This window comes from Cicer arietinum, chromosome 6 (assembly GCF_000331145.2).
Source record: "Cicer arietinum cultivar CDC Frontier isolate Library 1 chromosome 6, Cicar.CDCFrontier_v2.0, whole genome shotgun sequence".
NCBI lineage: Eukaryota > Viridiplantae > Streptophyta > Magnoliopsida > Fabales > Fabaceae > Cicer > Cicer arietinum.
The window spans coordinates 22,228,508-22,242,384 of NC_021165.2; the positions used below are offsets into that span (position 1 = coordinate 22,228,508).

The window sequence follows — 13,877 nt, forward strand, 5'->3', positions numbered from 1 at the left end:
TCCGCACACTTTTGTTTATATTAAATAAAAAATAGAGGATAATTATAGTCAAACGAAATTAAAATATAACTTTTTGACTAATTGATAATGTCATAATTAAAAAATAACAAAAAAAATCTATCAAAAAAATAATAAAAATACAATTAACTTTTAAGAATTGGATTCAAAATCATCCATCAAAACAAAAATTAGTAACAAATATCTTTTTATATTAATATATTTTATTATTTATTAAATGTTATTACACTATTATGTACCTTTTTAGATATTTTATGAAGTCAAAATTTAAATTATATTTCATTTGATTTCAACAAATTAGGTTATATTTTACTATACTATTATATATGCTTTTTACTTATATTTCATTTAATTTTAATTATTTTAATATAAAAACTTAATTATATTTAAATAACAAAATAAACTGTTATTTTAAATAACACTGCGTTTTTTAAACAAGGGAAGAAATGAAATAGAAAATATATAATTCATTTCGTTCCTTCAATTTTTTAAACAATAGAAATATGGTCATAAAATATGCAAATAACAGAGTAAAAACTATGTTTCTTTCCATCACGCTATTTTATTCAGTTTATTTAAAAATATCCAAATAGAGCACATGATTTTAATATATAAATTTGTAAAATTGAAAACTGAATTGTTTAATAGACGGTGAAAATTATTATTATTTAAAAAAAAAAAGATGGATGAATATTAAATTAAAGTGGGTAAATTTAAATGAAATGAAAATGGAGTTGGATGGAAAATGGAGTTCAGAGTAGAGACTGGTTCACTGCTGAAAAAACCCTGGCACTCTTCCCTCTTGTAAAAGCCACAGAAATACAGTTGAGCTCCGAACCATGATGTGCCATGGCAATTGATCGCAACAAAATCTTGTTGGAATTTAAATTACACCACAAACGAAAACCCTAACCGAGTCATCACCACTCACCGAGTCATCATCATATCGTAGAAATACAGTTCAGAATGATTTATGGTGGTGATCATGCAAGAGCAACAACAACAACAGCAGAATCCCTCTGTACTGTTGCCACAACTCACCACCACCAATCCCCAATCTTCCTCAACCGCCACCTCCCTTAGGTCACCCTCCTCCACCTCCGCTGCTGCTACCGCCACCCAATCTCACCTTTATTCGCCTATTCACATCGCTTCCCACCGCTTACCCCAATTCCAATCACTTCCGTCGCCTGTCGCGGCGGGTCTCCCGTCTGGGGAGCCGGTTTCGACGGCGCCGCCTACTTTTCAGTTGGCGAGGGTTCGGCTGTCGGACATTGCTCCTTATGACGGTGCACCGGCGGTGTCCTATGTTAGGGCAATGGAAACACTGTGTTCGTCTCTGTTGAAGCATAATGCGGCGTTGATTGAATTAGGGAGTGAAGATACTTCTCTGATGCGATGTGGATTGGAAGGTGCTAGATTGTTCTTCAGGAGTAGGGCACATCTTGGCGTTGGGAAGGGAAGCCGTGGGGTTTACATGTATAGGGCAGGAAGGTACTAGTATATTTTAGTATAAATCAATTTTATTCATTGATTCATAATAATCTTCCATGGAAATTGTTTATCTTTTGTTTATACAAATTACCAAAGAAGACACTGATTTTACATATTTAGAAAGTAGGAGTTATTGAATGAAATTATGTGTTGATGTCACAAATGTCGGACACTGGACACGCCATAATATGAAGTGCTGGTTGTTGCTTTGAGATGGATGGTTGTTGAGTTATTTTTTATTGTGACTTGTGTTTCCTTTTTTCAGGGCTTTGGAGGATTGGGATTCATCTCCTCCTTGCATGGCTGATATTTTTAGGTGTATGGGAAAGGCTTCTCGTGTTGCTTTGTCTGCCATTGCAAGGCATCTGCGCCTGAGAAGCGAGTATGGATTGTTTCTCATTGTTCAATTTATTATTATTACTTTTTAAACGTGTTTGCTCACAGAAAGAAAGTTAATTTGTGCAGTGTTTTTAACCAATTGCTTGATGATGCTCCATTGCCTGCAAACGAGGTGTCTTCTTCTGTTCTTGTTGGGACCTACTCACATGCTTCTTTGCAAAATGGAAAAGGTGTCATAGGAGGCGGTAAACCTACCGTCAATGGTGAAGTTGAGAAGGGGTTGTTGACATTGATATCTTCTGACACTCCTGGTTTTCAGGTGTCTTTTTTTTTTTTTATTTATTTATTTATTTATTGTTTTATGTAAATTGAAAAAGTAGAGAGTTCAAGTTTGTTTTAGTTCAATCATCAGTGAAGAGAAAACAGTCACTTGCCTATTGGCTGTAAAGTTGGGTGCTATTATCTAATGCATTTGTTATACCTGTAGGTGATTTTGTTTGATGATAGTTAAATGTTGTAATTTTTAATTAATTTATCACCTAGGTTATATGAATGATCTGTTCTCTTCTCTAGGTATGTGACCCCAATGGCCGCTGGTATCTGGCAGACAGTGGGTCTGGGCCTGGAGATCTTTTACTTATAACAGGCCGGGCGCTTAGCCATGCTACTGCAGGCCTACATCCAGCTGCATCATATAGAGCTTCGCCAGATTGTTTTTTGAGTCCTAATAGTGGTGGAAGGTGCTAATATATATATTTTATAAGTTGTGTGTAAAACCTTGTATTTGTGAGAACTGATTACATTTTCAAGGAACTTATTTGAGTTCTCCTTGACTGTAGGACTTTACTTGCATATAGACTCATGCCACAGGGCAATGCTATATTAGATTCTTCTCCAATTGCAGCAGCTGGTCATGTTATTCCTCAAAGCTATGTTCCAATATCTGTAAGCCAATTTATGGACGACCTTGCTGCTGAAGAACTGATAGGTAGCAGATGTGATAATGATGATGTAAGCTATCTCTCCCAATCTTCTCTTTGAGTACGTGTTATGGAAATCGCCTCAAACCTAATGTGACTAGATAATAAAAAAGAAAATCCTAGCCTATAATAATCGTACGTGCTAAGAGAGTAAGAGGCACTTTTGGAAATATGAGCATTGTTCTCTTCCCAACCCGAATAGTCCAGGGATCTTGGCATTCTTATTGTTTCCAACCGTAACTTCTCTGCTGTATAAGGCTGCAAGAGTTCCTCTCTGACCACATTCACTGTGATTCTTTTTAATGTGAATTCTCCTATTGGAAAGTGGGATAACATACAACCATTGACACTAAATTAATCATAGAACACACCCTTTTCTGTTGTAATTTGGTTTTTACTTTCTCGTGTCTGTGCAAAGACTCAAATGTCATTTTAATGTAACTAACCAACTTTCAGTTTTAACTTATGTTGGGACAATGTGAACTATTGAGGATGAGTTCATGAACCACTTGAAATGGCCATATTTGTTTATAATGTTCTACCGTGAAACTACCACTGAATTGAAGTTCTTGTGCCTGGATGATACATACAAACTAATACTTACTATTTTATCTAGCATCCATTGTCCTATAGTCAGTTACCGACTAAATTGTTCTTTTAAACTAATTATATTATGGCCTTCTTGTTTCCGGTAATTAGTAAAAGTTTACACATGTAGTATTTTTTGGCATTTAATGCAGCGACTCTACATGTAAAACTTACAGTACAATTTTCCTTTGAGAATATTGTTCTTGATGTATGAGGTAACTTATGAACTTTTCATTCACAGGTTGCTCAAAGCAATGTGAACAAGGATCCATCACTAAGAAGTGTTCTATCAGATCCTTTGTCGTAAGTGTAGTTTAACTTGAACCAATTGATTAAGCATTTTATCAGAGAAGAATGTTTTTGATGGTATGTGGTTGTTCACAACCTCACCTGATGTTGTCTAAGTTTTCTAACAAATAAATAAATTGAAGTTGCCATGAAAGTTGTTTAAAAATCAAAAGATTGATAAATCCATTATTTGGGAAATTCACAACATTCTGCTAGTTCTTTCAGTGGATTGTTCATAGTGCAGTTGCAGAGGTACATGAAAATGATGCCGTGCTATTGCCTATTAGAGCATAATATGCTTAAAGCTTTGGAATCTATGATGGTGTTTGTTCTTTTACTGTTGTGAAATCATTTATTATTCCGAAATTATTTATTTGCTCCTTGGTTCCTTGATTAAGTATATGGAAATAAACTAATATCTTTGAGCTGTCCATATTCTTATTTTATCTCTCAAGAAAATATGGTGCCTTGCCATGGTGTCTTCTAATTCATTGCTCTGTCCATGTTTATTACTCCATGCAAGTGTTGTTGCATGTGTGATTCTGTGAAGAGAGTTCTTGTTGTTATTATGCAGTCTGCAGCCATATCTAAAATTTCCCAATAAATAATATAATATATATTGTTCTCAATTGAAAGCATGGACACTTCTTTTTCTTGAAGTGTTCACGAGCATCGAGCGCTTTCGTCACCGGCATCCATATAACACTCTCACAGCATATGTCAGACACTCTTCATCAGGTGTCCAATTAAATAATTATTTTATTATTTTCTTGGGCACTTAGCCAGCACACTTTGGATTCTTAACATAACACTTGAAGGGCACACGACTTTTATACGAAACTTCCATTTGGCTTTTAAATAACTTTCAGAATGCTCAAATCAAAATAAAAAGTAGTTCAAACTTGAAAAATATTTAGTTCCTTGAATATATTCAGGGGCATATAAAGTGAGTACTATGATAAGATCATCTTAATTCTTAACATACAATTATGCATTGATAACTGAGATTAACTTCTCTCCTGCTCTCTCTCTCTCTCTCTATATATATATATATATACACATACACACACATCGGTGTCCTATATATTAGACACTCTATGAGTTAGTGTCGTGTCCTGTATCTAGTGTTTGTGTATATGTCTTGTGTGTGTGTGTCTGTGCTATATAGATCCAAACAAGTAAAATTTCATATTTATTATGGAGAAGAGAAAGGATTCTTTGACATCTTTGCTTCAAAGGTTATATAGTAAAGCTCTTGATGACATTGTGTTAAGGAAAACTCTGGTCGGAGTATTGGTTTGGGTTTTCTAGATACTTGGTTTGTCGCAGACAAATTTATTTATGAATCTTTTGAAGTCTAAATGCAATATGTGCATTCTTTTATTAATTTCTGTTAAATGTTGAGCTTCTCTATTTAACTCACGTATTGCCTTGTTTTGTACCTTTTTATTTTTCAAGATCAAAAAAGAAAAATACAACCTTCATATTCTAAGATTCAATTTTATTCTAATATCTGTTATTTTCCTTTTCTACCAATTTACCAGTGGCTCATTCCTGGAAGATGCAATGCTTGTCTCATGTGGACATTCCTTTGGCGGTCTCACACTGAGGAGAGTCATTGAAACAGTAAGTAGAACTCTGTCCTCTTTAGTCATCAAGCATACACAGGTTGCATCTATGCATTAAGAAATGATAGCCAACCGCTGATGAAAGTGACAGCTTTGCATTTGAACCATAGGTGGCCACTGTAGACTTACCTTACTAATGTTTCAAGATTGCACTTCTTTTGCTGTCTGGGGGCTTCTGGATGATTAGTGGCTACAACAAAATAGGAAGTTTGATAGTTAGGTTCTGGATTATATGCAGGCTAAGGGTAAGGAATCTATAGACATTAAATTGTTCTTGAATCTTTAATGTATTGAATAAATCTTCCATATGGGGAAGGGGAGTCTTGTTGCAAAGGTTGGAGTCCTGGTCCCAAGTTCAAGTCATAGGCTCTTTGCAAATGCAAGGTAATGTTGTTTACCGTAAATCCGCCATAGTCCGACTCTTCCCGAATCTTGCCACAGATAATTATTTTTTTCCATCAGTATGCCCTTTAATGAACTTAAATTTGGGGAGGGGTTGATTGGGTTAAAATTAGATTTGATGGGTTATGTACAATATTGTGAACAATAATTATGATTTTTAGGTTCTAAAGGTTCATATTTAAATTTAAAAATGTATGAAACCTTGTGCAGTTATGGAGATGACGCCCGGTAGCGTTTTAGATTCTTAGAATCCTTGACAGAAATTATTGGTCTAGTGTAGTCATTGTCACTTATGGTAAGTATGAAGATCGCCTGAATGCCCCAAGTTACACAACTAAATGGTAACATTTAGTTTCTACAACGAAATGTAAACAACATTATGCTAGTAATGCCTTGAATTGTACAATTATATCAAGCATTAAATAACACCAGAATTGCAGCCTCGCGTGCGCTACAGGACCACACCGGGACTTTCTCACTGTTTCTGGCGGTCTTCCTGCCTGTAAAGACCAACTCTACCAGCATTTTTCTGCCACCCTTTTGTTTTTGGACCATTTTAGGACTCCCAAGTTGTTTCTGATATAAGGGAACACAGCAGCTACGTTTTGTTTTAGGTTAAGGAGCCACTGAGTGATTGTTGCTTTAGGATTCTGATTGTTATTTTAAGTTTATGTTCATTTTGTCTTTAGTGAATGATGGCCCTCTACAAAAGAAGTGGAGTGGGCTTGGAATTAGAATCTTATCTGTTTGTTTTTATGTGAATTTAAGTACTAGTAGGTTGTAGCTGTCCGACAAAAGAAGTAGGTTTTTACTTGTTATAGTAAAATATATAATTAATAACGGTGACGTTAATGGTCATTTTACAACTGTCTCATACGAGATTTGGACTTTGTTCCTTAAGGTTACAATGTCAAGCTTTTACCAATAAGTTGACACCCTGGGAAACCAAAAAACGAAAATAAATTGATTTTTCATATATAGTATTAATTATACAATCTTAATTATTTAACAGATATAAACAATATTAGAATAGTGGCCATCTTGCTACACTCTACCACAATTATAGTTTTGTGGTCAGCTGTTCCCTGCTGCTATCCAAGATTAACAGATTACAACACAGGCTTGAAGTATTTAAGCTTTTATTTTCTTGCTCTTTGTTATTTTTCATGCATCTGCATTTTTATTTTGGTTTTACTTGTGTTGTTTGATTTTCTATTCCCATTCAGTGTTGACTTGTCATTATCACTCTTACATGGGAAGAGACAAATATCATAATTACAATTCTTGTTTCTGTCACAGTCAAGATGCAGCCTCTGCAATGCTGATGTTGAGACCGGTTCTCTGATCCCTAATCTTGGTATTTACTGATGCTCTGTAGTTTTATTCTGTTTCAGTTCAACCATCTAAACAGAAACTTGTCATATAATGTAGGCTTTTAGCTGGTCATGTCATTTCTTTCTGTCTTTGATGCATTTGGTTCCTTGTTACTTTTTTTTTAATTAATTTTGTGTGATATCATTTCCTTCTCAGCTCTTAGAGCTGCAGCTGCTGCTGTCAAACATGAGGATGACCGAAGGCTATTTCGTAATGCTGCTCTTCGAAAGCGGCGGAAAGAAATGGGTGAACAAATTGATCCAATCAGAAGAGTGAACAGGGTATAAAAGTTTTCTCTCTTAGTTGACTTTCTTTATGCGGTGGAGTGGTAATGGTCGGTGAACTGTATGTGTGAACCTCAATTAAACTTCTCTCCTTGCAGTAATGTTAAGCTGTGCTACATATAAGCTATTACAATCATAGTACTTCCAGATTTTGAAATATAATTTTATAAATTGACTTCAGCAAGCCCATGAAACAAATTGACCTTCATCCATGATTTGTGTCCATTTTGATGAGATTGACTATGGAAGAAGTAGCAATTAGCACACAAGTAAAGGCTAATTTATTAATTAATAGGATACACTTTCTGACTGAACAAAATTTTATAGACCGTAAGAATGGAGTTTTGAGGAGACAAATTTATGTATATTAGCACTTTTATTTCAGGAAAATGGAGATTTTACTTCTGCTGATGGACTCCAGCGGAGAGTACAATATCCATTTTCAGTAAATGAGAAGGTTATTATTAAGGTAAACATGGTCAGTTGTACTTTTTTATTTTTTTGGCTACTACTGTATCAAACGGTCAAGAGAATTATAAACCACCAATTTCTACAGGGTAACAGGAGAACACCCGAAAAATTTGTTGGAAAAGAAGCTGTCATTACGTCTCAGTGTCTGAATGGCTGGTGAGTTATCAAGAATATTTTGTTAAATTTGCATTTAGGCTCAAGATATGTTATGAAATAAGTTACTTTTGATGTAAAAATATTAAAAGTAAGTTTCTTGCACATAATTAGTCAACTTCCATTATGCCTTAGCTTCCTTTTTTTAGATGTGTAAGGGGATGTTAAGAACCTTGTATATTTCTTCGAAGTAACAGGATAAATGTGAGCTCAAATGATGGATTCAACAAGTTGTCTTCGATAACCATCCATGAAAGATTAAACAAATGCCTATACAAAATTGGCACGCAAAAAAAATAAAATAAAAGGCCATATGCAAATAATGAAGTACTATAAGATAAGATTGAATTATCTGGGATGCTTGTTCCCATAAGAAATCACACAGCCATGGTATGGAACTATGCACAAAGTTTTCTCTCCGACTTTAACTGCTACCCCTTGACCGTTTATGCTGCCCTAAATATCAAAGGGCATTACGTTCAGTTCAAATGGCTGAACCTGAGCTGACTCATTATCCTGTATAGTTTTAACAACATTGTCTTTTGTACAGTGTGAGACAATTATGATGATTAATTCATTGATAATTATTGAGGGCAATGCGTGGGTTCTGGTTGTTGATGATGCTTTTTTTTTTAACATATTCTATGTGGCTAATTTAAAAACTTTATATAAATATATTTTGTCTGCGTTCTTTGGAATACTAGTTCAACATTTAATGTCAATCTTCCTTTTGTACAGGTATTTGCTCAAGATTATTGGAACTGGAGAGAATGTCCGCCTGCAATATCGTTCTCTCAGGAAGCTCTTAAACTCACCAGCCATGGAGGACCCGTGTCAGCTGCAGCCAGTTCAAAATAACAGCTCTTAAAAAACGATTCAATTCAGGTTTTCCTTCTTTCATTTTTAGACGAGGAGAGAAAAGGAAACTTTTGTAGTCTTGATCCTTCAAAGCAAAGAGTTATCTTTGATTTTATATAGAATTATATAACTGATCCGGTTCCTTATGTGATAGTCCAAGAAGAGGTGATTGTGCAGTTGCTTAAGTTAGGTCGGCTTATATTTTTTTGTAAAGAAAACAGACACAAATGGATTAGATAGTATGTAAATTGTAGCTTGCAATTTTTACCAGTATGCAGTTTTTTTTGTAGAATGTGTTGCTTCTAGCCTCTATGCTCTTTACTTGTGAATTGTAAGTTATCAACAATAAATACTGGCTTGAAGGGAAAGTAGATAAGTGAACTCCTGCTCCCATACCTCTGATGATGTACATTGCAAATTTATGACGAAAGTGATTGAATTAATTGGCACCGTGAGTTCTGAGTGGGCACCTATGATTACTCATAAATGATATTTTGACACATAAATTTGACAATGATGTCGACTACAATTTGGATGCTTAACACAATTTAAATATATGGTTAATTACGTTCATTAGATAGTTAACAATTATTGCAACTCATTAATCACAATTTTGAACTTTATTAACTATGATTTTTAGGTTATACATGATATCAATTCATCATCTGAATTATATGCATGATTATTTTAGGGAAATATACATGATTTTAGGAGTTTTAATGTACATAATATGTATTGTATTAATCATAATTTGTATTCAATTATACACATGTTAACGAATAACAACATCCAAAACGTGGTTAATTTTATTTAATTGATAATGAAGTGTTATATTTATTAACTATTTATTGAATGTAATTAATTAATCTTGAATTTGAACTACATCAACCACTGAAATTGTTGATGAAATTTTATTTACTCATGATTAAAAAGATGAAATTTTTGCCTTCTATCCTAGCAGTTACACCGTCAGCTGGAAATGTTTATAGTTGCAAAAGATTCAGCTTTTTCGCGATACTCTCAAATAATAATGGACACTCATAGGATAACACAACCATTAATATCTCCTCTAAGTTGAAGAGAAGTTCATTAGAAATTTAATGTGGATTGTTTTCTTGTATATTAACTAAAATTTACACCAATACTATAAAACTGAGAAAGAACAAAATATACAGTTGCCTTGAAGTGATGCTAACAGAAACGTTAGAAAGATTATGTAGATTTTGTTACAATCCAAGTCTAAATGTATATTAAATCCCCAAGTTCACAAAAAAGAGGTGGTCCTGCTAGATATGGACTCCACCTTTGAGATGAATTTCAACTCATCAGTGCAATCTATTTGTAGATCCACTCGTTTGCACGTGCACCAGACTCATCCATATCTATAAAAATGCTTACAGCCTGCAGGAAATAACAAGAAATTAGGGAAAAAAACATGTTCACACCCTATTTTTTTTTTCTTGGTAAACACAACCTATTGAATCTGTTTAAGATTTTTGTTTCACATACAGTATAATAGTATCTTTTAAGTTCAAGACAGCTCCTAGATAGCCTGTACATACGACAAAAGAACATAATTTTACCTTCCCTATCCGAGGTCGTTCTTTCGACTTTGCTAGGCTGTTCCGAATATGTGAGACAGCTCCCCAACATTTTAATGAGTTTGCAACATCATCAAGCCTCAAAATATACTCTTCTTCAGTTAATGGGAATGATCTCTATATAATACCAAAAAATATCATTACATAAATGCACATGACATAAGCCATAAGCTGTTTTCATTTTGGTTAATGTTACACAACCATTATGACAGAATTTTATCAACTGATGACAAAAATTCAAACAGAATTGATGTCTAGTATTTTCCTTTCTTTTTATCTTGATATCTGAAATTTACATCTCAAAGCAAACCAATATACTTATATCATGAATCATATCCATAGAAAATACAAAATGTGGCACAAGAGTTTTGTTACCTGCTCCATGTACTTCCACATGACATTCATAGCAAGGAGATTCCTTCCCATGAATTCCTAGCATAAATCATGTAACAGAAAAATAAGGAAAAAGGCAGAACCTAACATGTTATTTGGATATGCAAAAATATTGAGAAGAGAGAAATAGAAGAGAAGGAAAATGTAAGAAGCATAGACAATGTTGTCTCTACTCTTCTAAACCATAGGAATACTCAATTTCTCTCTTTTTGCTCTCATTCTTATTTCTCTCTTTTGTAAATCTATCAAAACAAGAGAGTGTAAAGGAGGACACATAATATAATAGAGATTTCCTATTTTAGGTCCTAGGAATGTATAAGATCAAACTGCACCCACTGTTGTTAATAGCTGTCTATTGCAGCGCTAATTGTGCTTTAGCAGAGTGGAATTTGATCAATTCACTATTATTCCACGATATACTATTTAATACAAACTTTTGATAGCTGTGTTATAGCACTGTTGCATAAAAGAATTTGAACAAACCGCTATTTTCTGCAATCTACAATTGACAACACTGCACCAATATAATAACTACCCTCATATCATATCTAAAAAATTTCAGGGCATGAATCACTCATGCAATTTCACTTGTAAGAAACTTACCTTCTTAATCAACTGAACATCATAAGATTTTCCATATTTTTTCCTGATAAGAGTGGCAAGATCAAATCCACTAAACCTGGAGTCATCTGTGCCGACTATTTTCTCGAGACTCTCTCTGAGCATTTCATTATTCACCTGATCATTTTTTTATTTAAAAAAAGTCAGATTCAGAGGTATGCACAGCAATAGACTATTAATACATTGTAGCAAGATGATAAAATATGATTCGATGTTGCATAAACCTTTTTTATATTTTATCTAAGAATTTTCCACAAAACTGGTTTGTAAGACGGGGATTGTCCACTACTTTACAACCACTATTTAGGCCAAATTTTCATCAAATGTCGAACTCTCAACATTGTATACTTATTAAACTCTATTAGGCTCTAAAGCAATGCTGAGATGTTTAACAATGCAATGATTTACATGCAGTCGTGAACAGAAGCCAACTATGAAATCAACATACTCCTCTGATTTCATCATCCTTCTGAGATTTATTCTTGTCACTGTCATCTGAATCATAGGGATCCATTTTGTCACTCACTGATCTTGAAAAAATTGGCCTACATTTTCCGGCACTACGGCGACATTTATGATGAGAAACATTAAGAAAGTCCACTCCTTTGGAGGGAGAATGATACCCTGAAAATGGAGACTTATTAATACTTCCTTTGTCCGGATGATCCTGAATTCTCAAGGGCCAACCACACTGGTGGGTGGACATAATGTTCATTGTGCCCTGCACTCAGTTTCATTAAAAGAAAGTATAACATTGTTAGCAACGAAAAAAACTAGATATGCTTGTTCTTAACAATCTTTGTGTGTGCGGATAAAAGACAAAATGGCAATTTGAAATGTGAACGAAGTATTAAATTTCTGGATTCCGCGTAGTTGTCAAGGAAAAGCATGCATTCACGCAGTCAATAAAGAGGAAGATTATAAGTTCATATTTTAAGTTCGTTATATCACATTAAAAAAGGTAATTTCAAATTAGTTGTTTGTTCTTCATTCAACGATTTCACCTTACCCCAACTGGGTGTTTTCTCCGACAGCAAGGAATCCAAATAAAGACCATTATCACTACAAAAGGCCATGAATAATAATATCTTACAAACAATTATAACTTATTACTCTGATTTTATATAATTCTTCGAATTGATTAACATATAAAAAATAATCAAGTTAATTAACCATCCTAATCCATGCACCCAAAGTGTTCATCAAATTGATAAACAAATAAACAATAATTGATTCAACTATAAATAATTTGTTTTGTTTCCTTCATAAGGCAATACTAAATTTCCAACGGAAAATAATAAAACTGAAATAGAATGCTGGACATCAATACTTGTGCTGCTTCTAATCTAAATCATGCAGAAACTTATTTTTGTTAATAAGTTTTCCTTTTAAAAAAAAATCATCAATAATTCTAACCACATCTAAAATAATCATAAAAAACTATATGAAACATGTATTATGGCAAGTGAAGTATTCATTTCCAGTAAAGCCAGCAAGTGAGTGCCTCTGACTTTTTAGCAACAGAAAGCATTGAACTATATATGTGTGAGAGGTTTAGTTTAGTTATTACCTGTGAAAGACAGAATCAAAGGCCGATTGTCTTGATGTTTCTTTATTTTTATATTATTGTTATTATTTTCTGGGTATGGGTGAAGGCTCCAATATTGGCTTCGCACTGGAGAGAGGGAATAATAAAATTAATTTCCACTGTAATATATAAATATAAAGATCAAATAGAGGTTTGATATTTTGAGATAGAATAGAGAAAAAGATAATAATATCGACAAAAAAAATAAAATAATAGAAAAAGATAACAAGCAAGGAGTGGAAGGAAGGGACCAGTAGTTTTGTGGCTGTGGATAGTAACAAAGCTGGTTAAGTTGTGGCGTTAAGGCAATGAAAACCTCGCATTCTCGTGTGTTTGTTGTCCCGTAAGTAACACCAACCACAAGCTGACATGCGATAAACACAGTTAACAAGCCACGTCTTCTTCTTTCCACTTTAATTATACATTATCATATTTTCACCGTTACAGTATATAAACTAAATTGAATTATAGGATTTTAATATAGATATATATATTTTTGTTTAAATATGTTTCTTATCTTTGCAATTATAATATTTTTTAATTTATAAATATAATTTTATTTTAAAATAATTATATAATTTAATTTATATTATAAAAATTCTACACCGTTAAACTGCCGTGATAATTTTTATATAAATCTTTTCAATAAAAAATAAATTGAAAATTAGAAATAAGAAACATTTTTGAAAGAGAGTCCAAACAAGCAGATGAGATACGACTTAGTTGCCGTCGGTCGACGAGGTACAAGAATAAAAAAATTAAATTGAAAGACTATTTTAAAATAAAATTATATTTGC

At 33.5% G+C, this 13,877-nt stretch overlaps 2 protein-coding genes across 3 annotated transcripts; one reads left to right on the forward strand and one right to left on the reverse strand.

The window, feature by feature from the left end:
- The first annotated feature begins 733 nt into the window (after positions 1 to 733).
- Positions 734 to 9,326, forward strand: LOC101510730 (uncharacterized). Its single transcript, XM_004505691.4, has 12 exons — positions 734 to 1,512; positions 1,778 to 1,894; positions 1,978 to 2,170; positions 2,425 to 2,591; positions 2,691 to 2,862; positions 3,661 to 3,722; positions 5,252 to 5,333; positions 7,037 to 7,094; positions 7,268 to 7,392; positions 7,781 to 7,864; positions 7,952 to 8,022; positions 8,758 to 9,326. The coding sequence occupies exons 1-12, from the start codon at positions 992 to 994 to the stop codon at positions 8,885 to 8,887; spliced, it is 1,782 nt and encodes a 593-aa protein (XP_004505748.1). The 5' UTR covers positions 734 to 991; the 3' UTR covers positions 8,888 to 9,326.
- Positions 9,327 to 9,923: 597 nt separating this feature from the next.
- Positions 9,924 to 13,350, reverse strand: LOC101511253 (uncharacterized). Of its 2 annotated transcripts, XM_027335219.2 has the most exons (7): positions 13,332 to 13,350; positions 13,063 to 13,167; positions 11,941 to 12,213; positions 11,475 to 11,609; positions 10,854 to 10,910; positions 10,461 to 10,595; positions 9,924 to 10,278 (listed from the first exon to the last, which is right to left on the reverse strand). In XM_027335219.2, exons 3-7 carry the CDS (start codon positions 12,205 to 12,207, stop codon positions 10,213 to 10,215), a joined length of 660 nt encoding a protein of 219 aa, XP_027191020.1. In that variant the 5' UTR covers positions 12,208 to 12,213; positions 13,063 to 13,167; positions 13,332 to 13,350; the 3' UTR covers positions 9,924 to 10,212. The 2 variants fall into 2 exon arrangements, with proteins under 2 accessions (XP_027191020.1, XP_004505752.1); XM_004505695.4 differs by lacking the exon at positions 13,332 to 13,350 and having other exon boundaries at positions 13,063 to 13,285.
- Between the last annotated feature and the right edge of the window lie 527 nt (positions 13,351 to 13,877).